Raw genomic sequence first — 26,989 nt, forward strand, 5'->3', positions numbered from 1 at the left:
ATAAAGTTTTGAATAAAATAAAGAATAAAAATAATAATTATATATATAAAGTTTTCAATAAAATAAAGAATAAAAAGAATAAAAATAATAAAAAAAAAAAAAAAAAAAAAAAGTAAAGGGCCCCCTTCCCCTGTGCTTAAGTGTAAACGCACACATATGTAAACGGTGATCGCACCACGCATGTGAGCGTCAGAGAGAAAGCAATACTTTTAGTTTAGTTTTTTTTTGTGCCACTCTAAACTGGTTACCTGTAAAGGCTTCTAAAGTGTTGCCAATAGATTTTTAGGTACCTTCGTTTGGCGCGGTTCCACCGGCATCAACAAAAAAATTGGGTATTATATAGTGTTTGTATGCAATGAAATTCATTAAAATGTATTTTATACAAATTGTGTTTGAAATGCGCAAATATTGTGTGACCTAAAAAAGTTGAAACACCTATCATTTTATTCTCTGTGGTCTCTGCTTAATATATGTATATTGCTTGGTGGTTCTAAGTCATTATCTAGCAATACAGATTTTTACATGTAGGAGAGATGTCAGAACTGGCCTGGGTGGGAACCGATTACCTACATCCCGCCTATAGCAGAATGAGGGCCGGGCAGGGGATCAGTTATCCTGGTTGGTGACGTCAAGCAGTATAAGATGCTCCCGTGAGACCCCCGAGGATGAGCAGTGATCGGTAGTGCGTTGCGTCACTCTGACACACCTAAACTCCGGTCTCAATAATGAGCCTATGCTGTAGGCTCTTTACCATGTGATCAGCTGTGTCCAATCACAGCTGGTCACATTATAACCAGGAAGTTCCGTTTATCGACTTTTCCTCTATTCACGCTGACAAGGAGTGGGTAGAGAAGAGCCTATCAGCTGACAGGGGAGTCTCCGCTGATAATCAGCACACAGATTATCAGTGTAAACCCATCAAGGATGCCCACAAGTGCCCACCAGGGATTTCAGTCAGTGCCTATTAGTAATGCCTGTCAGTGCCTCCTCATCAATGCTGCTTATCAGTGCCCATCATTGCCATCTATCAGTGCCGCTTATTAGTGCCAATCAGTGCTGCATATCAGTCCCGCCTATCAGTGCTGAATATTGGTGCCTTATCAGTGCCACCTCAACAGTGCCGCCTTATCAGTGTCCATCCGTGACACCTCAGTTCAGCCTCATCAGTCCCATCAGTGCAGCCTCATCAGTGCCCGTCACTGCAGCCTCATCGGTGCCACCGCACTGCAGCCTCATCAGCGCCCCATCACTGCAGCCTCATCAGCGCCACGGCACTGCAGCCTCATCAGCGCCACGTCACTGCAGCCTCATCAGCGCCCCGTCACTGCAGCCTCATCAGCGCCCCGTCACTGCAGCCTCATCAGCGCCACGTCACTGCAGCCTCATCAGCGCCCCGTCACTGCAGCCTCATCCGCCCCCCGTCACTGCAGCCTCATCAGCGCCCCGTCACTGCAGCCTCATCAGCGCCCCGTCACTGCAGCCTCATCAGCGCCCCGTCACTGCAGCCTCATCAGCGCCCCGTCACTGCAGCCTCATCAGCGCCCCGTCACTGCAGCCTCATCAGCGCCCCGTCACTGCAGCCTCATCAGCGCCCCGTCACTGCAGCCTCATCAGCGTCCCGTCACTGCAGCCTCATCAGCGCCCCGTCACTGCAGCCTCATCAGCGCCCCGTCACTGCAGCCTAATCAGCGCCCCGTCACTGCAGCCTCATCAGCGCCCCGTCACTGCAGCCTCATCAGCGCCCCGTCACTGCAGCCTCATCAGCGCCCCGTCACTGCAGCCTCATCAGTGCCACAGTGCAGGCTCATCAGCGCCACATCAGTGCAGCCTCATCAGCGCCAATCAGCACAACTTATTTACAAACTTTTATAACAGAAACGAAGAAAAACTTTTTTTTTTTTTTTTTCTTCAAAATTTTCGGCCTATTTTATTTGTTTAGCCAAAAATAAAAAATAAAACCAGTGGTGATCGAATACCACCAAAAGAAAGCTCTATTAGTGGGAACATTTTATAAAAGCTATTTGGGTACAGTGTTGTATGACTGCTCAATTGTCATTCAAAGTGCGACAGCGCTGAAAATTGGCACCTGGGCAGGAAGCGGGTGAAAGTGCCCGGTAATGGAAGGGGTTAAAGGGACATTGGGGTAGGCAGAAAGGGGTTAAAAGACAAAAAAAAAGCTGTGTAACTTTGCAGCATCATAAATAGGCCCGGCGTGCGCTCTGAATGTTTCTCTGAACAAGTCCAGATGAAGCGCATCCTGTATAGCGGCAGCGAGCGTTGTGAAGCGCCAGCCGACTTCAAGGTGTCAGATGAGTGAGCTGAATATTCAGTAATAAAAACATTCAATATGGCCGCCGAAAACTTTGCAGCAGCGCAAAGACGGAAAAGGGCACCCCACCGAAGCGATCCGCGCAGCGGGCAACTGTCTGCGAATAAAGTGAGACCGAGTCAGAAGACATTTCTAATAATGCAGAGATGGGAAAACCTCCCCGTCTCCCGTCTGTCACTTGGGAGCGGAGGAGAAAGAAATCCGTATAAAATATGCCGGGATGGAAATTCTCCTCTCTGGTATTTATATAGAAAGTCCGCGGATACGGTGAATCACTTCCCGGCCTCGGCAACAACCCGTGTCCCCACCAAACACTTCATTATGGAGAGCGCTATGATGGAAGCCAAGGATTAACCCTTAAAAGGACAGAACCGCGTGGTATCACAGCCAGTGCCGGGACAAGGTCACCTAGAGCCCGGGGGGAGCATTCCAAACTGCACCCCCCCCCCCACAGGATGTAGGAGTATTGTGTGCCAGCAAAAAACACAGAGCACTAATCTGCATGCTTACCCTCCCCCCCCCCCTCCAAACTTCACTTCCTAGCACAATTCCTCCCCCCCTCCCTTTAACCATATCACCTCTTCTAGCACAACGCCCCCCCCTCCCCACACACACACACACAAAATCCCCCCTTCTAGCAGAAATCCTCTACCCCTCAAGTTTCCCCTCCAAGTACACATCCCCCCCCCACCGCACTCCAAGTCTCCTCCTAGAACAAATTCGCCCCACCCCAATAAAAGTTTCCCCTCCTACCACAAGTCTCCTCTCCCTTTCACTACATTACCTCTTCTAGAACAAGCCTCTACAAGTAAAATTACCCCTCCTAGTACGCATCCCCCGACTTCAAATCCCCCCTCCCACCACAAGTTCCCCCTGAATCCCCCCTCCTAGCAAAAATCTTCTTCCCCCCTCCCAACACACCTCCCCATAAATCATCACTCTAAGCACCACACCCCCCCACCAAATTTTCCCTTCTAGATTAATACTTACCCCCGCCTCACCCCAAATTCCCCCTTTCAACACAAATCCCCTCCACCCCAATGTCACTGTGGTACCAACAGTGCCCATTAGTGTGGTCAGTCGGTGCAGCTCATCAGTGCTGCCTATAAGTGCCAATCAGTGCGCCCACCAGTGCCCATTAGTGTGGACCACGAGTGCGGCCCCATCAGTGCGGTCCAACAATGGCCATCAGTGCCCATTAGTGTGGACCATGAGTGCGGCCCCATTAGTGCGGCCCAACAATGCCCATCAGTGTGGACCATGAGTGCGGCCCCATCAGTCTCAACAATGCCCATCAGTGCGGCCCCATCAGTCCCAACAATGCCCATCAGTGTGGACCATGAGTGCGGCCCCATCAGTGAAGGACAAAACTTACATATTTACAAAATGTTATAAAAGAAATGAAGAGAAACAATTTTTTTTTGTTTGTTTGTTTTTTTTTTTTACATTTTCGTTTTTTTTATTTGTTTAGCAAAAAATAAAAAACCCAAAAGGTGATAAAATACCACTCAAAGAAAACTTTGTGTGTGAAAAAAAAATGATACAAATGTCATAGGAGTACAGTGTAGCGCAATTGTCATTCAAAGTGTGACAGTGCTGAAAGCTGAAAATTGGCCTGGGCAGGAAGGGGGGTGACAGTGTCCGGTATTGAAGTGGTTAAAGTGAATGTAAATCCTCCATATCCCCAGCGAAGTGGCCGGCCTCAGGAGAGACACAAAAATGAAACAAATCCTCCTACATAAGTTGTACCTGTTTATCTGCAGCCATCTCTTCTCTACATCAGTTCAAAGTCCATAATATATAAAGCTTGTCTGAGCTTTAAGAAGGCAGGGGGTGGGGAGCTGAAATTACACTCTGTAGAGCTGAATCAGGAGAGCTCCAAGAGCTGAGTGGAGGGAAGGGAAGGAGGACACCCCGCCTCCCCCCCCCCCCTTCACACAGCACACAGGAGCAGAGCTGAGGCTGTCGATCACAGGTTGTGTGCTGGAGCTCCCTCCCCTGTCACCTTTTATCTCTTGGTGTCAGGGAAACTTGTCAGAAGTGATTCATGCTGATAGCGGAGGAAGGAGGCAGCTGATAGAAATGACACTTAGTGCTCTGGAATGAGACAAGTACACACTATAGAGGGATATGCTTTGTTCATATTTCATGTCTGCAGTTTACAACCACTTGAACAGAATGCACTGGAGTGGAGCGGTGTGGATGGTCCCTAGAGAAGATAATAACACACACATCCTTTAGGACCCCTCACTGATAACGAGAGACGTTGGGGGAGTGGAGAGCTCATTCGCCGTGTACAGAGATCGATCACCCCGAGGACGGAGGAGTTCCAGGAAGAGATGAGGAGGACCGCGCTGTCCGGGGACATTGTGCACCCCGAGCTCTGCACAGCCGGATCGCAGTCAGCCCCGGACAAGCTGCTGGGTGTAATACTACAGTTGTGCGCCCCGCGCCGGAGGAATGCTGACATCCCATAATAAGCAACAATAACTGTGAGATGTAATAACACTAAGCACCTATTAGGGCTCATTTAATCTCTAAGGACTGACCACAGTAGATCCCTTTTCAGAGGCATCTGACAGACAGGGAGGGGGTGTTATGTCAATGCCTCACCACCTGCTTTAACCCCTGAAAGCCCGCACCACGCCCTGCTGTTGTGGGATGGCCCGCCAAACGCGATGGAGGGGATCATTCTGCCACCTCATGACGATAGCATGTGTATACCCCCATACTGCGGCCTTTGCAGCTGGGTTGGGATGGGGGGAGGGGGGTCTGTAACAACTGAAAAATTCTGAGCCCCCCCCCCAGTCTAATATGTAAAAGAAATGTAAATGTTGCCCATCAATGGGAAACCTGAGTCTGGGACAATGCACATAACTGACTTGAAGAAATGAACACATCAGAGGCCCCCCTATCACATAAGAGCCCCCCCCTACTTTATATAATAGGTCCCCTAACACATCAGGAGGTCCCCCCATTAAATTAGAGACCCCCCCTATCAGATCAGAGCCCCTGCATTACATAAGAGGCCCCCATCACATCAGAGGCCCCCCTACTTTATATAATAGGTCCCCCTAACGCATCAGAGGTCCCCCTATCTCCTCAGAGCCCCTCCTATCACATCAGAGGCCCCTTACTTTATATAATAGGTCCCCCTAACGCATCAGAGGTCCCCCTATCTCCTCAGAGCCCCTCCTATCACATCAGAGGCCCCTTACTTTATATAATAGGTCCCCCTAACGCATCAGAGGTCCCCCTATCTCCTCAGAGCCCCTCCTATCACATCAGAGGCCCCTTACTTTATATAATAGGTCCCCCTAACACATCAGAGGTCCCCCATTACATTAGAGACCCCCCTATCAGATCACAGCCCCTCCATTACATCAGAGGCCCCCCATCACATCAGAGGCCCCTTACTTTATATAATAGGTCCCCCTAACACATCAGAGGTCCCCCATTACATTAGAGACCCCCCTATCAGATCAGACCCCCTCCATTACATCAGAGGCCCCCTACTTTATATAATAGGTCCCCCATCACATCAGAGGTCCCCACACTACATTAGAGCCCCCTTATCACATCAGAGGTCCTCCCCATTACATCAGAGACCCCCCATCACATCAGAGGTCCACCCATTACATCAGAGGCCCCCTACTTTATATAATGGGTCCCCCATAACATCACAGCCCCCTCCTTTACATCATAGGCCCCCCATCACATCAGAAGCCCCATCCTATATATATTAACCCCCCCTCCAACATATCAAGGGTCCCACCATCACATTAGAGGTTCCCCCCCATCATATAATAGGCCCCCTTCACATCAGAGGTCCCCCATCACATCCTAGCCCCCCCCCCTTCACATCAGAAGGTTCCCTCATCAAATCAAAGCCCCCTCCTTTGCACCATAGCCACCTATCACATCATAGACACCAGATCACATCAGAGGCCCCCCCATCACATACAAGGTCCCCCAATCACATCAGAAGCCCCATATTACTTCCCTGATCACATCAGAGGTCCCCCATCTCATCACAAGTCCCCCCCCCCACATCAAAGGTTCCAACATCACATCAGAAGCCGTTGAAGAAAAAGCTGGACGGCCGCACTCCGCTGTAACAACTTTTCTTAAAGACGGTAAAATCCATACGTCTACAGAGACATCAGGAGCACAAGGACAAAAATTTGACGTGTTTCACACCACTGTAGGGTGCTTAATCATAGCTTAGCTCACATCAGAAGCCCCCATTATAACAGAGCCCCCCCATCTTTAACAGTCCCTCCATCATGTCAGAGATTCTCTATTACATCAGAGGTCCTCCATTACAAAAATGAAAGCCCCCATGACATCAAACTTGCCCCATCACATCAGAATCCACTCACTCATACAACCCCCCCCCCCCCGCCGCCCCCCCAAACACCCTCTCACTGTCTTCTCTTCACATCAGACCCCCACTTGGCTTGATTTAGGGTCATGCATTGCCATAGTGACGCCATCACTAGAGCAGCCGATGGGGCAGTGCATCCTGGCCCCAGACCATCATTGACTGTTATGGTGACTGGCACCTCTGTACCATAGCAAATCACGATGCTGATCCAAGACAAAAACTGGGTCCGGTGCTTGTGGCGCCCCGGGAGGACCCAAACCGCACCATGGCTGAGAAAAACCGCTGTAATGTATACACTTGTGACAGGTTCTCTTTAATAGCCGTGATAGACTCGTTTTCAGTGGCATCCTCATCCACACATTTACTTTGGCTTTGAGTGTTTTTTTTTTTTATTCCTGATCCCCGTGTCAAGTCCCAGAGAACGGGAAAACAACACGGAGAAGAACGGCGGCCTCGCAGCTTCAGGGATTGCACAACACAGCAGACAGAAATCCGGGACGGGTAATAATAGTGATGAACCACATGAGACAAGAACATAAAAAAAAATAAAATAAAAATCTTTTCTCTGGAATAAATTCCACACCGGCCACTAAATGATATTCTGGAGGGAGGCGAGAAATGTGATGTCACTAATGAGAACCTGTCACAGTCCCAGACATAAGGAGTCATGTTCTGTCCCAGGGACCTGTATATAGGGAACTGACTGGAGAATGAGTAGCACTTAAAGATAGGGTTGCGGTAATCCTCGAGGATATGAACTCTATAGGGCAAATAAAGGTCCCATACAGTCCTATTCCTCTTCTGTTAGGTATCTGTGACTTCCTTGAGGGCCCTTTAAATTAAAAAATGATTTGTCTTCTACACGTCTTTCTATGCTAGAAAGGCAATTCTTCTAAGATGGAATCAAACTCAACCCCCCACCCCGATAGGCAACTTTGGATGTCCCCAATAAATACTGCCCTACCTCTCTATAAATTAACTTATTTAGGAAGAAATTGCCCGAAAAAAAAAAAAAATCTATAAAATCTGGGCACCCTGGGTAAAGGTGTGGGAACTGACCCTAGAGTAGGGACCGGCAGCCCCTTATCCCCCATGTCCACTTGAAACCAATTACCGTTCACTTCTCTCTGGTAGATAGGTAATAAAAGATGTGATTGATCCTGCAGGACTCACCTGTCACAGCCCCCCCCCCCCCCCCCCCATCTCCGGGACACTTCAATGTAATTCTACAACTGTAAGATGTTAACTGCAACCAGGGGCAGTCTGACCATTTGGGCACTCGGGCACTGCCATCTAGGGGGCCCCATCAGGGTTGCCAGCCTCAGTAAAACCAGGAGCAGTATGTAAAAATCTGTGTTTTTTTTTTTACATCTGTCTCTGAAATGTCCCTTACCAACATCCTTTTGGTCTAAAAATCCAGAGATTATAGCTGCCCCACCTCTCCAGTACCTTCTCAGCCAATAGAAACATGTCTGTGTATAGTGTGTGTGTGTGTGTGTGTGTGTGTGTGTGTGTGTGTGTGTATACACTGTGTGGCCACATAATTTCTGATTGCCTGGGGACCCCATAATCTCCTATTGCCCGGGGGCCCCATGAGTTCTCAGTCCACCCCTGACTGCAACCCAAATGATTGCTATAAGGATTGTATTAAATCTGCCACAAAACATATACTACTGTCAAATGAATATGTCTGAATGTTTTTGCACCGTGATCTATTGTCTTTCTGACTGTTAAAAATAAACTTTATGCTAAAAAAAAAAAAAAAACCGAAGTCCAAATTTGAGCTGTCAAAAAAAAAAAAAAAGCAGCCATGTTGCTCAGCCCTGAAACACTAAAATAAAAAAGAAACATTGTTTCTTTTTGTATCTTTCCATTTCTTCATCTGCAGATCAAAAGGGATGAACAAATGTTCCTCTGTTTAACCCCTTAATAACCCTTAATTTACTCAAATCAGCCTTAAAGAGGAAGTAAACCCTGATGGGTTTACTTCCTCTTTGGTTCCCTGCAAAGGTAAAGCATAATGGACTACTATGCATTACATAGTAGTCCATTATGTGTCACTTACCTGACACAGGAGCCAGCGATGTCACCGCTGTCCCCTGTAATCTGGAGCTTCCATCTTCTCGGTGGGTCTCGCTGCTCCGCCGCTGTCATTCGACGAAGCCGCAATGACGTCACTCCCGCGCATACGCATGGAAGCCGCCACTCGCAGCATATCGCCGTTGACAGCGGCGCACTCAGTGCACCTGCGCGCCACAGTCTACGGCGCATGCGCTGTAGACAGCGGTGCCTGTCTTTCGGCAAATATCTCCTAAACCGTGTAGGTTTAGGAGATATTTCTTGGACCTACAGGTAAGCCTTAATCTAGGCTTACCTGTAGCTCAAAGTGGTTTGTAAGGGTTTACAACCACTTTAAATAACTCTCTATTCTCCTCCATTTAATTATTATTTTCCTGCTTTTTTCTTTTTTTCACGTCTATTTTAGAAACAATTAAAACTTTTTTCTTGTTTGCCTTGTTAGTGAATATTTTTACACATATATATATATATATATATATATATATATATATATATATATATATATATATATATATATATTTATATATTTATATATTTCACATTGAAAAAGCTCTAAATTGAAAAAAAAAATTTTTTATTTCATTTGTAAATAACTTTTTAATGCTTTGTACCATTGCTGACAGCTGAAATTAAAACAAAACAGTTGCGGTAGGTATTGGTAATTGGTATCGGCGAGTACTATAACAAAAAAAATAAAAAATGATTGGTACTCGTATTCATTGTAAAAAAGGTATTGGTGCATTCCTACTTAAAGAGTAACTCCACTTTGTTGGGAACCCCTCCTCCCCCCTCTGGGTGATCTCTGTATATTGCAGGGATTATAACAACTTTATAGCAGATTACTACCTTTTGTTACTCTGAAGAAATAGCTGTTGGTGCAAAGTGAATGGGAGTGATTTTATACTTATCAATCAAATGCTGCACCTGCAGGGCTCTAAATGAGGAAAGTGGCAGTGTCTGTATCCATTTAGATGTGATTTCCATTTGAGACACTGGTGGTCTGTCCATTAGGGATGCCGCCCCCTCTCTCCTTGCCACCCCTTATATGCATAATGGATAGTTCCATGCATAGCATGAATCTATCCATGGCCGCCATGGCCACCCCACCATTCATGCGTCCGGCCCCTTTCAGGACGTCATGAATTACAGCGACTGGGTTTTTTCTTTAAAGCACCCGATTAGAGCCATAGGCTCTAATAGGTTGGGCTCGGGTCACACAGAGCATTGCATCGGAGCCCACCCAGGTGTGTTACAACAGCAAATGATTATTTGCTGCTGAAACACTGATTCTCAATCCGGCCAATCAGAAGAAGTTGTGAGACCAGTTTTTTCCAATTGTCCAAAAAGAGAAGACTCCTGATTTGCCGCAGAGGATGAGGGGGGGGAAAGGGAAGCCGCCGTCATGATCAGAATAACAAGAGGTTGCTGCTGAGCAGGGGAAGCCGCCGGTGATGGAGTAAGTGCTACCTATCGACCGATGGGGGGCTTGGCATACTGTTTGCCGCCCCCCACCAAAAGAAATGTCCACTGGCCGCCACTGCTTTGAGAGTATCTCACCAAAAATGACACTTGTGTTGCAGGGGATGCCTTAAACCTGACTTGTATCTTAGGCAGACTTCTGGGAGAATCAGTCAGCCAATCACACGAGCAGGAAATTACATTTCTGGGGGGCATTCTGTATGCCATCTGTGTACAGAGCGCCTCCAGGTGGCCATATTGCATTTTACAGAAAATTTCACCACTGCAGACTGAAAAAGGAAAGGAAATTTTTAACAACATTCAATTACAATATGACTTATATCGCAATTGTATACGCGGTTTTTATCCCACCCCCACCCCCCATTCGCAATTTTTTTTCTCCATGAAAGTAGAGTTACCCTTTAAATTAGAATTCTGGGATATCGCTAACCAATCTTAAAAATGCTCCCTCCCCCCACTTAAAACCTATGCAGGAAATCATGTATATACTTACCTATTTTCTGTCCGATCACGTGATCCGGCATTCCCTGGTCAACTACCGGCAGGTACAGGGGAGAGGAGGGAGCACAGACACCTGATGGTCCATGGGAGCCAATGGGTGACAGCTCTCAGACGTTCCAACCATTGTCGAGTGCTCCCTCCTCTCCCTTGCAGCTGCCACTGGCTGACACAGGGGAGATCCCATGACCGGATCGGTGTGGGCTGGAAATAGGCAAGTACAGGCAAGTACAGTGATACCTTGGATTACGAGCATAATCCGTTCCATAAGAATGCTTGTAATCCAAAGCAAGTTTCCCCATAGGAATCAATGGAATCTCAGATAATTTGTTCCACAGCCACTGCTCGTCCATGCAGTACCTCATGTGGCCAGAGGTTGGGGGGCACCGAAGACACTCGGAGGAGCTCGAAGACGCTCAGAAACTCCGAGTGTGTTTGAGCGAGACCTGCGCCCCCCCCCCCACACCTCTGGCCAAATGTGGTACTGCACACCCCCAGAGGCTTCAATCCTGCTAGTCTTGCAAGACAACGCTTGCAAACCGAATCAGAATTTTAAAAAGAAACAAAAAAACAGCTCATATTGCGAAACGCTCATAAACCGTGTTACTCGCAATCCAAGGTTTTACTGTACTAGGCATGCAAAGATACAGAGTATTTTTTTTTTGTTTTTACGAGTACTCATACTTGTGAAAATGCTCCCGATACTGAAAACCGATACTTTGCTGTGCGGTTTGCCGCCATACAAAATGAATGGGTGCAAATCACACTGCAAAGAATCGCATGCTATTTGAACAGGAATGTTGTGAGATTCCCACACTGCTCCTGTGTGAACCCAGGCTGGAATCATTAGGACACACCAGGTTTACCAAAGCGGAGAGTGGATCAAAGGCGATCCCGGCTTTGTTTGGGTGTCCAACTAGCCGGCGGAATTGCCGGCTGGTCGCTCACGTCTCCCGGTGGGACGGGAGAGCGGCTTGTAATAGCAATCAAGGGGTTAGTTAGTCGCTCTGATTGCTTTTACAGTAGAGATCAGACCACCGGCTGTAAGAAAAGGCATCACCCCGGTACAACCACTTGGAGATCAATGACGGAGGAGATACGTGATTTGGCGGGAACCGGGAAGTTGTTACCCATTTTATCAGAATTGGCATTGCTTGGCATTAATGAAGACAACCAATGGTCCCATCACATGGAATTGTTGATATCTTCTCTCTTATACTATGCGAAGAAAGAAATACAGCCGAGTTGGACCTTGGCGGACCCCTCTGTGGTGTCGTCCTGGGGGCCATGATTGATGCTGATCTTCCTATGTATAATCTCACCTATATAAACGCTGTCCATGGAAATACGATAAGGGTTGGGGCTTCCCTGGACGTCGTGTTAGCGGGGTCCATGCTTGTGTACCACCCTCTGTCCCCTTGGCCCTACACCTTGGGGTGTTCTGGGTAGATTATTGAGGGACCCTTGCTCCCCTTCCCCAATTCCCTTTCCACCCCTCCCCATTATATCCCCTTCTGTCGGTTTCACTCGTCTTGGGCTTACCCCAAAAATTGCATCTGATGAAGTAATGCTCATTATGTGTTTGCCCAGGTTCAGACGATCCCTCTGCTTACATGTTGGACGACTTTTCACTTGCAAGTTGTATGTGTTTATCTGTACTATGATCACCATTTCAAACGGTTTGGACAGCAGGTGAAAGGGAGGCACACAGGGGTCCCGGACAGCAGGGGGTGGGGGCACGAAGATACTAGAACCTATCCTTCTGCAGTGTAGCCAGAGGGAGAAAGAGGAGTAGAAGTCGGCACGGCTGCAAGGGGAGGCACAAGAGATTCGGTGGCAGCACAAAGGCAGCACAGTCGGCCATCCTGCTCGGCAGGGGTCCAGGCTCCTCTTTTGAACTCATGGGGCCCGGGCCAGTAAATAGGACTTATTTGCTGGCCACTTCCCCCCGTTTTCCATCCTGAAATGACCCCCCTGCATGCCATCAGCAGCTGCCGATTGGAGAGGAGAGCAGGGAAGCCAGCATGGCTGTGGGGGAAAGGGGCGAATAAGAGGGCCTGGACAGCAGGTGAAAGGGGGGCACACAGGGGTCCCAGACAGCAGGGGGGGGTGCAGATACTAGAACTGAAGAACTGATCCCCCTGCAGAGCAGCCAGAGGGAGAAAAAGGAGTAAAATCCAGCAGCACTGCAGGGGGAGGCACAAGAGGATCGGGGTCAGCAATTATGCAGTACAGCAGGTGGAAGGGGGGCACACAGGGGTCCCGGACAGCAGGGGGGCGGGGGAGCCAAGATACTAGAACCTATTCTTCTGCAGTGTAGCCAGAGGGAGAAAGAGGAGTAAAAGTCGGCGCGGCTGCAAGGGGAGGCACAAGAGGATCATCTCAGCAATAAGGCAGCACAGTTGTGCAGGGGTCCAGGCTGCCCTTTTGAACTGATGGGGCCCGGGCCAGTAAATATGATAAATTTGCTGGCCCCTTCCCCCACTTTCCATCCTGAAATGACTCCCTGTGTGCCATCAGCAGCTGCCGACAGGAGAGGAGAGGGGGGAAGCCAGCATGACTGTGGGGGGAAAGGGGTAAATAAGAGGGCCTGGACAGCAGGTGGAAGGGGAGCACACAGGGGTCCCAGACAGCAGGGAGGTGGGGGGGTGTGCAGATACTAGAACTGATCCCCCTTCAGCACAGTCAAAGGGAGAAAGAGGAGTAAAATCCGGCAGCACTGCGGGGGGGGGGGGGGGGGGGGAAGCATAAGCGGATCAGGATTAGCAATGATGCAGTATAGCAGTTGGAAGGGGGTCACACAGGGGTCCCAAACAGCAGGGAGGTGTGCAGATACTAAAACTGATCCCCCTGCAGTGCAGGCAGAGGGAGAAAGAGGAGTAGAACCGGGAGCGCTGCAGGTGGAGGAACAAGAGGATTGGTGTCAGCACAAAGGCAGTACAGCAGGTGGAAGGGGGGCACACAGGGGTCCCGGACAGCAGAGAGTGGGGGGAGGGGAGCAAAGATTTTAGAACTGATCCCCCTGCAGTGCAGCTGGAGGGAGAACGAAGAGTAGAAGCCGGCAGAGCTGCAGGGAATACGCACCAGAGGATCGGGGTCAGCAATGATGCAGTACGGCAGTTGGAAGGGGACACACAGGGGTTCCAAATAGCATGGGGGTGGGGGTATGCAGATACTAGAACTGACCCCCCTGCAGGGCAGCCAGAGGGAGAAAGAGGAGTAGAAGCCGGCAGTGCTGCAGGTGGAGGAACAAGGGGATTGGTGTCAGCACAAAGGCAGTACAGCAGGTGGGAAAGGGGCACACAGGGGGTCCTGGACAGCAAAGATATTAGAACTGATCCCCCTGCAGCGCAGCTGGAGGGAGGAAGAGGAGTCAAATCCAGAAGCGCTGCAGGGGGAAGCGCAAGAGGATCAGGGTCAGCAATGATGCAGTACAGCAGGTGAAAGGGGGGCACACAGGGGTCCCAAACAGAAGGGAGGTGGGGGGGGTGCAGATACTAGAACTGATCCCCTGCAGTGCAGCTGGAGGGAGAACAAAGAGTAGAAGCCGGCAGAGCTGCGGGGGGGGGGGGGGGGGGGCACAGGTGGATCGATGTAAGCAATAAGGCAGTACAGTTGGCCCTCCTGCTTCGAAGGAACCCCCCCCCCCGCTTTAGAACTGATGGGGCCTGGAACAAGAAGGCTGGCTGTACTGCCTTATCAGCAGCCCTGGAGAGTGCTTGCGGGGTCCCCAAATGCATACAGGGAGCCCTCGGGGGCCCCGCTCCCACACTCACCCGCATGTCATATTAAGACCCAGCGGCTGTGTCCATGCAGCCACGTGTCCCAATAGAAACGAATGGGACGCCGGCACCTGTGCAACCCCCCCCCCCCCCCCCGCGCGCCGGGAACCCACGGAGCTGCATGGGGCCCGCAGTAAAGTGAAACCCCCCCCCATGTGATTGGCCCCTTAGACATGACAATACAGACATATAAGCTATGTGGTCACCGTACCTCTCTGCTACCGGCTTGGCGATACATTCGAATACGGCTTCTTGCCTCTCGTCTTGATCGAAGGTCTCTTGAAATCTGCAAAATATCAAACAATTAGAAATTTCTCCTCGCCTGTGAAACAGCGCGCGATTCATCAACACGCAATTCATCAACACGCAATTCATCAGTGCGCGATTCATCAACACGCAATTCATCAACACGCAATTCATCAGTGCGCAATTCATCAACACGCAATTCATCAGTGCGCGATTCATCAACGCGCGATTCACTCGGCCAATGTTTTCCCAGATAAATCGCCCATCCCGTACCTCGTAAAACACGGGCAGAGCTGAACAAAGCGCTCCTGTGTTGCCGGGCACTGCCCTCCCCACTGCCATTGTCAGCACAGCCGCGGCGGCGGAGATTGGCCCGGGGCAGTAAAATGCACTCCGTTCCGTGAAAATGACATCAATATGGGATTTATATTTCACATTATGAAAACACGGGGAGGGTGGGGGTTGGGCGGGGGATGGGGGCCAGGTGCGCGGGGGGCTGCCTGGTGCTAGATTTTCGCAGCGCCCGCTCCACCAACACAAGGAAATTAAACACGTTCAGCGAGAAGCTGATTGAGAAATGGTTTTCTATGGGGACCGCGATCACTCATCAGGAAGATAAATACAGAAATGACTCCTAAAGAGAATTTACACCTCGCCCAACTTCCACCGCAAAAACACCACCTTAAATCTGACCTCCGACCCCCCTTCAGTCTTGTACAGGTGTACCCGGATCCTCTCCTGGACTGGAACGGCTTCCTCCGATTTCACCGCACACTGTGAGCTTCTCACAATTTCCTGTCTGGAAAACGTTGGGCATCATCTAGATCAGTGGCCTCCAAACTGCAGCCCGGTGCCGGCCTTTATCTGGGGCACTATTCCTCCCACTGACACCAATGATGGGGCACTATTCCTCCCACTGATACCAATGATGGGGCACTATTCCTCCCACTGACACCAATGATGGGGCACTATTCCTCCCACTGACACCAATGATGGGGCACTATTCCTCCCACTGACACCAATGGCGGGGCATTATTCCTCCCACTGACACCAATGGTGGGGCACTATTCCTCCCACTGACACCAATGGTGGGTCATTATTCCTCCCACTGACACCAATGATGGGGCACTATTCCTCCCACTGACTCCAATGATGGGGCACTATTCCTCCCACTGACACCAATGATGGGGCACTATTCCTCCCACTGACACCAATGGTGGGGCACTATTCCTCCCACTGACACCAATGGTGGGGCATTATTCCTCCCACTGACACCAATGGTGGGGCACTATTCCTCCCACTGACACCAATAATGGGGCACTATTCCTCCCACTGACACCAATGATAGGGCACACTTCCTCCCACTGTCACCAATGATGGGGCACACTTCCTCCCACTGTCACCAATGATGGGGCACACTTCCTCCACTGTCACCAATGATGGGGCACACTATTCCTCCCAGTGACACCAATGATGGGGCACTATTTCTCCCAATGCCACCAATGATGGGGCACTATTCCTCCCACTGATACCAATGGTGGGGCACTATTCCTCCCACTGACACCAATGATGGGGCACTATTCCTTCCACTGGACACCAATGATGGGGCACTGGTTAAACAAAGAAAACATATCCATTACTATCAATTTAAAGTAGAACAAGGGCATTATTTTTTTTTTTTCCATTTTGGATAGATCGAGGGAGGTTCCCCTTCCTCCGTGTCCGATGGTGGAGAATTTCCTTCACTTCCTGTCCCATAGCAAAACAGGAAGTGAGAGGAAATCCCTTCGAAGTGAGGGAACCCCAGAACTAGTGTCCCCATTAGAAGATTTTCCCTCTATTCCTGTTCTGGGACAACCCGAAAATTTGGGATTTTTTTTTTTACTTTTACTAACTGACACCAGGACAAATAGGAGGAGGGTGAATCTCCCCAACAGGCATAAAAAAATAAATAAATAAAAAAAAACCTGACAGGGGTTCGAATCCCTCTCCACTCCATACAACACAAAAAACAAAAAACAAAAAAAAAAAAAAAAAAAAAAAAAATATATATATATATATCATTTTAACAATCCGAAACAGTTGGAATTTATTTAGCTGGTTTCTCAAGGCAACCAATCAGATTGTTACTTTCCTTGACCATACTGTGCTTGGACACTGAGAAGGGATTGTGATTGGCTGCTAGGAGTACAGATACCAAAAGAATAATCAGAACCAATAACAGAAATAAAAGGAAATCAGACGAGTGAAGATTCCTCACCTGAACCTGTAATTCTCCCGCTTATTATTAACAAATCCGTCGGCCAGATCCCGGGGAACGGTGATCTCCAGTGAGGAGCCTCCGGAGTCATCATGGCTGATAGAATAGATCTGAGGAGAGACAACAAGAGGTAAAAGATCAATAAAAACCACACAGTGTCCAGCTCAACCCCCCCCCCCCCTCCCCCACTATAGGAGGAGGTGCCAAATCCCACCCAGCAATGTGCGCAGGCGCAGTGGCTCTCGCCGCTGTCTCTCCCCCTCATTGGGCAGACCGATAGCAGTTGGCTCCTGCTGCTGTCAATCCAATCCGGTGACACAGGAGTGGGGAGCGGGGGGCCGAATCCCATCGTCTGTGTCAATGAACGCAGCAGCGAGACTCGGGAGCGAGCCCGCACGGGTGCCCCCCAGGGGAAAAAAAGTATTTCAGTGGGGGGGGGCACCTGATAAAGAGGAGGAGCCAGGAGCGCCGTTGGGGCGCCCCAGAAGAAGAGGATGGGGGCTGCTCTGTGCAAAAACCAAATACACAGAGCAGGTAAGTAAAGGTAAGGTTTGTTATTTTTGTTTTTTAAACAAAGCTTTATAACTACTAAAATACCAGAAACTCCCCCCCCCCCCTGTCCCCATCCCCGTCCCCCTCCCTCCCCCACCTTCCTGCCCAGGCCAATTTTCAGCTTTCACACTCTGAATGACAACTGTGAGGTCATACAACACTTTGGTGGTATTTGATCACCTCCGGGGGGGTTTTGATTTTTTGCTAAACAAATAAAAAAAAAAAAAAGACAGAAAATTTAAAAAAAAAGTTTTTTCTTCGTTTTTGTTATAAAAGTTTTCTCCTTCACTGATGGCCACTGATGAGGCACTAATATGCAGCACCGATAGTGCCCATCAGTGCTGCATATCAGTTCCACCTTTCAGTGCCCATCAGTGCTGCATATCAGTTCCACCTTTCAGTGCCCATCAATGCTGCATATCAGTTCTGCCTTTCAGTGCCCATCAGTGCTGCATATCAGTTCCGCATATCAGTGCCCATCAGTGCTGCATATCAGTTCCGCATATCAGTGCCCATCAGTGCTGCATATCAGTTCCGCATATCAGTGCCCATCAGTGCTGCATATCAGTTCCGCATATCAGTGCCCACCAGTGCTGCATATCACTTTCGCCTTTCAGTGCCCATCAATGCTGCATATGAGTTCCACCTTTCAGTGCCCATCAGTGCTGCATATCAGTTCTGTCTTTCAGTGCCCATCAGTTCTGCATATCAGTGATGCATATCAGTTCTGCCTTTCAGTGCCCATCAGTGCTGCATATCAGTTCCGCCTGTCAGGGGGCATTGATATGCAGCACTGATGGGCACTGACAGGCGGAACTGATATGTAGCACTGATCGGCACTGATATGCAGCACTGAAAGGCAGAACTGAAAGGCAGCACTGAAAGGTGGAACTCATATGCAGCACTGGTGGGCACTGATATGCGGAACTGATATGTAGCATTGATAGGCGCTGAAAGGCAGAACTGATATGCAGCACTGATGGACATTGATATGCAGCACTGATGGGCACCGAAAGGTGGAACTGATATGCAGCACTGACAGGCATTACTGATGGGCACTGATTGGCATCCTAATCCGCTGATGGGGCTGCAGTGAGAATCAATGTGCTGATTATCAGCACAGACCCCCCTGTCTTGAGAGCTGCTCATCAGCTCTCCTCTCCTCTCCTCTCCTCTCCTCTCCTCTCCTCTCCTGTCGGCATGAATAGAGGAACGCTGATAACCGGCACTTTCTGGTTACGCTGTGATCAGCTGCGACTGATTGGACACAGCTGATCACATGGTAGAGAGCCTATGTCATAGGCTCTTTACTGGGATCGGAGATGGGGTGTGTCAGAGCGACGCACCTCACTACTGACCACCGCGCTGAGTGCCCCTCCCCCCCCCCGGGGGGCGCACACGAGCCACTTATCCTTCTGGACGTCTTAAGACATCCAGTGAGGATTGCGGAACCCCCACCCCGCTGTCATTCTCCTATAGGCCCGGCGGGGGCTCCGCAATCCTCACTGGATGTCCTTTGTTATAGAAATAAGTGATGACAGGTCCTCTTTATGGAGACATCTGGGGTCTATATGGGGGGGTCTATAAGACCTTTTTTTTTCCTGTGTCCTCCCATTTTATTACACAGAACATTTCTGAGCGGTTTTGGTGTCTTTGTATGTATGGGTGGGACGGGTTGTTACCGACATGTGGGGAGAATCTCATGTCAGTAGCACCTTTACCAATAGATTTACCTAGAAAAATGGTGACGTCTTCAATACTTATTTTACCTGCTGCAGGTGAATACAAAATCAGACTGACAATTCCCATCCCCCATGATGCGTGTCTCAGTTTTGGGGTCACCAGAGTCCCGAGACCGGGGGGGGGGTGTGAATTCCAGGTGCATACATCTAGGGCTGGGGGAAAAAAAAAAAAATCGATTTAAATCTTGAATCGAGTTGAGAGGTCAAATCGATTCAAAATTTCAGAAAAACGTTTTTTTTTTTAGATTTATTTTTTCACCAGGACCGACGCTGACTCCGTGTCGGTCCTGAGGTGTTGCGGGCAGGAGTTTTTAGGTGAGGCCGAGGCGTCCATCAAAAAAAATAAAAATAAAAAACAACACTCGATTCGAATCGTGAATCAAGTTTTTTTTTTTTTTTTTTTATTATTTAAATCACAGATTTTATTTTTATTTTTTTTTGAGAAAATTGCCCAGCTCTAATCGCCCAGCAAATCGATTTTTTTGATTTTTTTTTTTCTCACCAGGACCGGCGCTGACTCCGTGTCGGTCCTGAGGTGCTGCGGGCAGGAGTTTTTAGGTGAGGCCGAGGCGTCCATCAAAAAAAATAAAAATAAAAAACAACACTCGATTCGAATCGTGAATCAAGTTTTTTTTTTTTTTTTTTTTATTATTTAAATCACAGATTTTATTTTTATTTTTTTTTGAGAAAATTGCCCAGCTCTAATCGCCCAGCAAATCGATTTTTTTGATTTTTTTTTTTCTCACCAGGACCGGCGCTGACTCCGTGTCGGTCCTGAGGTGCTGCGGGCAGGAGTTTTTAGGTGAGGCCGAGGCGTCCATCAAAAAAATAAAAAAATAAAAAACAACACTCGATTTGAAATCGTGAATCAAGTTTTTTTTTTTATTTAAATCACAGATTTTATTTTTTTTTTTTTTTGAGAAAATCGCCCAGCAAATTGATTTTTTTGATTTTTTTTTCACCAGGACCGGCGCTTACTCCGTGTCGGTCCTGAGGTGTTGCGGGCAGGAGTTTTTAGGTGAGGCCGAGGCGTCCATCAAGAAAATAAAAAATAAAAAACAACACTCGATTCGAATCGTGAATCAAGTTTTTTTTTGTTTTTCTTTTTTTTATTTAAATCACAGATTTTATTTATTTATTTATTTTTTTTGAGAAAATCGCCCAGCTCTAATCGCCCACCAAATTGATTTTTTTGATTTTTTATTTTTTTTTCACCAGGACCGGCGCTTACTCCGTGTCGGTCCTGAGGTGTTGCGGGCAGGAGTTTTTAGGTGAGGCCGAGGCGTCCATCAAAAAAAAAAAAAAAACACAAACACTCGATTCAAATCGTGAATCAAGTTTTTTTTAAATCACAGATTTTATTTATTTTATTTTTTTGAGAAAATCGCCCAGCTCTAATCGCCAAGCTCGTCCATCGAAAAAAAAAAAAAAAAAACTCGATTCGAATCGTGAATCGAGTTTTTTTTTTTTTTTTTTAAATCGCAGATTTTTTTTATTTTAATTTTTGAGAAAATCGCCCAGCTCTAGATCCATCATAGAGCTCCACCCACATTGCGGGCGATACAGATGGCGTTGCTCCCCCACCCCCGTCACTCTACATTCTGAATTTCCATACATCCCGGATTAGGAGGGCGCGTCCGATCCCCGGGAATATCTACAATCTGTCAGGAAGACGTGACAAGACCCCAATAAACAGAGAGATGTGTTTTAGCAACCAGACCAGCAATAGACAGTAAATAAAACACAACATCTGCCGGGGGATTTCCAGTTTTAGCGGGAGATTCTAGAACGTAAAAAAATAACCACTTCAGCTCCTGGAGATTTTACCCCCTTTGTGACCAGGCCATGTTTCTCTATACAGTGCTGTGCTAATTTAACTGGTAATTGCGCGGTCATGCCGCACTGTACACAAAATAAATTTAGATTATTTTATTACACACAAATAGAACTTTCTTTTGGTGATATTTGATCACTTCTGGGTTTTTATTTTTTTGCAATATTTTTTATTAAAAAAATTTAAAAAAAAACATAATATTTTCTACTTTCTGGTATAAAACAAATCCGATTACCACTTCCCACCCGGCCTATAGCAGAATGATGGCCACACGGGGAACAGCTCTCCTGACTGGGTGTCCTATGATGTCTAGTAGGATAAGCGGCGCTCAGCGTGGCGATCGGTAGTGTGGTGCGTCGCTCTGACACACGAATCTCCGATCTGGGTAAAGAGCCTATGAGGTAAGTTCTTTACCATGTGATCAGCTGTAACCAATCACAGCTGGTCACATCATAACCAGGAAGTCATCAGCTTTTCCTCATTTGCACTGGCAAGGCGCGGGTAGAGGAGAGCTGATCATCAGCTCCCCTGATTGGGGGGGGGGGGGGGAATCTTATAATCAGCACATCCATTATCAGTGCAGACCCATCAAGGATGCCCAAAAGTGCACACCTTAAGTGCCAACCCATGCCCTCCAGGGGTTTCAATCAGTACCGCCCATCAGTGCTTCATATCACTGTCGCCTCATCATTGCTGCATATCAGCGCCGCCCATCATTGCTGCATATCAGCGCCGCCCATCATTGCGGCATATCAGCGCCGCCCATCATTGCGGCATATCAGCGCCGCCCATCATTGCGGCGTATCAGCGCCGCCCATCATTGCGGCATATCAGCGCCGCCCATCATTGCGGCATATCAGCGCCGCCCATCATTGCTGCATATCAGCGCCGCCCATCATTGCGGCATATCAGCGCCGCCCATCATTGCGGCATATCAGCTCCGCCCATCATTGCGGCATATCAGCGCCGCCCATCACTGCGGCATATCAGCGCCGCCCATCATTGCGGCATATCAGCGCCGCCCATCATTGCTGCATATCAGCGCCGCCCATCATTGCGGCATATCAGCGCCGCCCATCATTGTGGCATATCAGTGCCGCCCATCATTGTGGCATATTAGTGCCGCCCATCATTGTGGCATATTAGTGTTGCCCATCATTGTGGCATATCAGTGCCGCCCATCATTGCTGCATATCAGCTCCGCCCATCATTGCGGCATATCAGCGCCGCCCATCATTGCTGCATATCAGCTCCGCCCATCATTGCGGCATATCAGCGCCGCCCATCATTGCTGCATATCAGCGCCGCCCATCATTGTGGCATATCAGCGCCGACCATCATTGTGGCATATTAGTGCCGCCCATCATTGTGGCATATCAGCTCCTCCCATCATTGCGGCATATCAGTGCCGCCCATCATTGTGGCATATCAGTGTCGCCCATCATTGCGGCATATCAGTGCCGCCCATCATTGCGGCATATCAGCGCCGCCCATCATTGCGGCATATCAGCTCCGCCCATCATTGCGGCATATCAGCGCCGCCCATCATTGCGGCATATCAGCGCCGCCCATCATTGTGGCATATCAGCGCCGCCCATCATTGCGGCATATCAGCGCCGCCCATCATTGCGGCATATCAGCGCCGCCCATCAGTGAAGGAGAAAACGTACTCATTTACAAAATGTTATAACAGAAACAAAGAAAAACGTGTTTTTATCAAAATGTTCGGTCTTTTTTTTATTTGTTTAGCAAAAGTTAAAAAAAAAAAAAAATGCAGAGATGATCAAATACCACCAAAAGAAAGCTCTATTTGTGGGTAGAAAATTGTAAAAATATCATCTGGGTGCAGCGTAGCATGACTGCGCAATTGTCATTCAAAGTGTGACAGCGCTGAAAATTGGCCTGGGCAGGAAGGGGGGGGGGGGGGTATAAGTGCCCAGTAAGCAAGTGGTTAAATTCATGATAATAATTAAAAAGTTGAATACAATATATATTTCTTAAAAAGACTGTAATTTTTGGTTTCGGACAGGTGCACCCGTACCAAAATTTCCATTTGGTGCACCTCTAATGATAATACTATACACTATCACTGTACTAATGACACTGGCTGGGAAGAGGTCAACATCTAGGGGGCGATCAGAGGGTTAAATGTGTGCCTAACGATGTGTATTGTGTGTGTTATGTGCTGCTTTTTACTAATAGATCTGTTTTTTTCTCATCTCTGCTTTGCAGGGATCAGAAACAGAGAGATCGTTCCCTCTCTATAGAGCCCTGTGTTGATTGTCAACACAGAGCTCTGGGCTGTGATTGGACATTGGAGGGTGCATCATGGTTGTGTACAGATATTTCCACTGTTTGTAAGTGCAATCGCTTTGTTTTATATTCAATAAATGGCAAGCTCTCTGTGGCACTCTGTGGCGCTCTGTGGCGCTCTGTGGCTCTCTGTGGCGCTCTGTGGCTCTCTGTGGCGCTCTGTGGCGCTCTGTGGCTCTCTGTGACACTCTGTGGCGCTCTGTGGCGCTCTGTGGCGCTCTGTGGCGCTCTGTGGCGCTCTGTGACACTCTGTGGCGCTCTGTGGCGGGGGGGGGGGGGTCACAGATCTCTGGTAAGAAGAAAACCTTTACACTATTGGTGGATCGGACGTGGCACATGTTTATGAAGATTATTTACTCTCGGATGGACATTATATCATTTGCAATATAATTAATATCAACTTTTTGTAAGGTTCACTTTATATTTTTGCACCGATGTTGGTATTTGGACTCGTTATCATTGGTATTGATTATTAGTCTGTGAGGACTTTTCACGTTTTCACTGCACATTAATTTTCCATGCCAAAGTTTGTGTTTAATCACTTTTTATTTTTCTTTATTCCTTTATTGATGATACAATTATTGGGGAATTATTCACAGGATTTTATTATTTTGTGTTAGGGGTCTAGCGCAATTCTTTCACATTTCCGATTGGGATGGAGGGACCTGAGGATGGGACGGGATGGAGGGATCGGAGGATGGGATGGAGGGATCGGAGGAAGGGGCGGGATGGAGGGATCGGAGGATGAGATAGAGGGATCGGAGGACGGATGGGATGGAGGGACCGGAGGACGGATGGGATGGAGGGACCGGAGGACGGATGGGGGGACCAGAGGATGGTATGGACGGATCGGAGGATGGAGGGTTTGGGGGAAGGGATGGAGGGGTGGATCGGAGGAAGGGATTGGAGGATGGGATGGATCGGAGGATGGGATAGGATGGAGGGACCGGAGGATTGATGGAGGGAATCTGAGGATGGATGAGGGATGGAGGGATCGGAGGATGGGATGGAGGGATCGGAGGATGGATGAGGGATGGAGGGATCGGAGGAAAGGATGGAGGGATCAAAGGATGGGATGGAGGGATCGGAGGACGGGGTGGAGGGATGGTGGAGGGATCGTAGGTCGGGGTGGAGGGATCGTAGGTCGGGATGGAGGGATCGTAGGTCGGGATGGAGGGATCGTAGGTCGGGATGGAGGGATCGTAGGTCGGGATGGAGGGATCGTAGGTCGGGATGGAGGGATCGTAGGATGGGATGGAGGGATCGGAGGTCGGGATGGAGGGATCGTAGGTCGGGATGGAGGGATCGGAGGTCGGGATGGAGGGATCGTAGGTCGGGATGGAGGGATAGGAGGTCGGGATGGAGGGATCGGAGGTCGGGATGGAGGGATCGTAGGTCGGGATGGAGGGATCGGAGGATAGGATGGAGGGATCGGAGGATGGGATGGTCGGGATCGGAGGATGGGATGGTCGGGATCGGAGGGATCGTAGGTCGGGATCAGAGGATGGGATGGAGGGATCGGAGGACGGGGTGGAGGGATCATAGGTCGGGGTGGAGGGATCATAGGTCGGGGTGGAGGGATCGTAGGTCGGGGTGGAGGGATCGTAGGTCGGGATGGAGGGATCGTAGGTCGGGATGGAGGGATCGTAGGTCGGGATGGAGGGATCGTAGGTCGGGATGGAGGGATCGTAGGTCGGGATGGAGGGATCGGAGGTCGGGATGGAGGGATCGGAGGTCGGGATGGAGGGATCGTAGGTCGGGATGGAGGGATCGGAGGATGGGATGGAGGGATCGTAGGTCGGGATGGAGGGATCGTAGGTCGGGATGGAGGGATCGTAGGTCGGGATGGAGGGATCGGAGGTCGGGATGGAGGGATCGGAGGTCGGGATGGAGGGATCGTAGGTCGGGATGGAGGGATCGGAGGATAAGATGGAGGGATCGGAGGATGGGATGGAGGGATCGGAGGATGGGATGGTCGGGATCGGAGGGATCGTAGGTCGGGATCAGAGGATGGGATGGAGGGATCGGAGGATGGGATGGAGGGATCGGAGGTCGGGATGGAGGGATCGTAGGTCGGGATGGAGGGATCGGAGGATAAGATGGAGGGATCGGAGGATGGGATGGAGGGATCGGAGGATGGGATGGTCGGGATCGTAGGTCGGGATCAGAGGATGGGATGGAGGGATCGGAGGATGGGATGGAGGGATCGTAGGTCGGGATGGAGGGATCGGAGGATGGGATGGAGGGATCGTAGGTCGGGATGGAGGGATCGGAGGATGGGATGGGGGATCGGAGGATGGGATGGAGGGATGGAGGACACGAGTCCCTCCGCACCTCCAATATCACCCAGAAATATGTCCCCCAATAATGTAAACACGAAGGTACAACCAGAACTCCGTCCCCGGATACTGATCCCCCTATAGACCGTTCCCAGAAATCTCCTCCCCCCCCAGTATAATGTCCCCCCTCCTCCCTCTGCCGTATTATCAGTGCCCGGTATGGAGGCGGCGGCCCCCGGCTCTTCCCTCCTCTCCCGGTATCTCACCCCGGAGGTGTGGCGGCGGCTGTTCGGTCGGAGGCGGCAGTAGATTCGGATGGCCTCGCGCACCATCTTCACCATAGCAACCGTAACTACGGACTCCACGTGATCACGTGATCGGGAAGAGCGCGTCACATGATCAAACAAACAGTCTTCCCCACCCCCATCTAAGACACGCCTTCATTGGCGACACGCCTACCCGACAACATCGTCCGACTCATAATATTCACCAAAACCCCTCCCCCCTCCTATATACCCTGAACTGTACACCCCTCCTATATACCCTACACTGTACACCCCTCCTATATACCCTACACTGTACACCCCTCCCCCTCCTATATACCCTACACTGTACACCCCTCCCCCTCCTATATACCCTACACTGTACACCCCTCCCCCTCCTATATACCCTACACTGTACACCCCTCCCCCTCCTATATACCCTCCCCCTCCTATATACCCTGCACTGTACACCACTCCCCCCTCCTTTATACTCTGCACTGTACACCCCTCCTATATACCCTACACTGTACACCCCTCCCCCTCCTATATACCCTCCCCCTCCTATATACCCTGCACTGTACACCACTCCCCCCTCCTTTATACCCTGCACTGTACACCACTCCCCCCTCCTATATACCCTGCACTGTACACCACTCCCCCCTCCTTTATACCCTGCACTGTACACCCCTCCTATATACCCTACACTGTACACCCCTCCCCCTCCTATATACCCTCCCCCTCCTATATACCCTCCCCCTCCTATATACCCTGCACTGTACATCCACCCCCTCCTATATACCATGAACTGTACACCCCCCTCCTATATACCATGCACTGTACACCCCCCTCCTATATACCCTGCACTGTACACTCCTCCCCCCTCCTATATACCCTGCACTGTACACCCCTCCCCCCTCTTATATACCATCCACTGTACACCCCTCCC

At 49.4% G+C, this 26,989-nt stretch overlaps 1 protein-coding gene across 1 annotated transcript in view; it reads right to left on the reverse strand.

Annotated features, from left to right (window-relative positions):
- Positions 1-26,148, reverse strand: part of KIF6 (kinesin family member 6) — a 389,098-nt gene extending 362,950 nt beyond the window's left edge. The window contains 3 exon segments of the mRNA XM_077485383.1: positions 14,766-14,840; positions 17,061-17,170; positions 26,047-26,148. Coding sequence (XP_077341509.1) covers positions 14,766-14,840; positions 17,061-17,170; positions 26,047-26,121 — 260 coding nt within the window. The 5' untranslated portion in view covers positions 26,122-26,148.
- Between the last annotated feature and the right edge of the window lie 841 nt (positions 26,149-26,989).

This window comes from Lithobates pipiens, unplaced genomic scaffold, assembly GCF_037356315.1.
Source record: "Lithobates pipiens isolate NorthernLeopardFrog02 unplaced genomic scaffold, aLitPip1_a1.2 Scaffold_18, whole genome shotgun sequence".
NCBI lineage: Eukaryota > Metazoa > Chordata > Amphibia > Anura > Ranidae > Lithobates > Lithobates pipiens.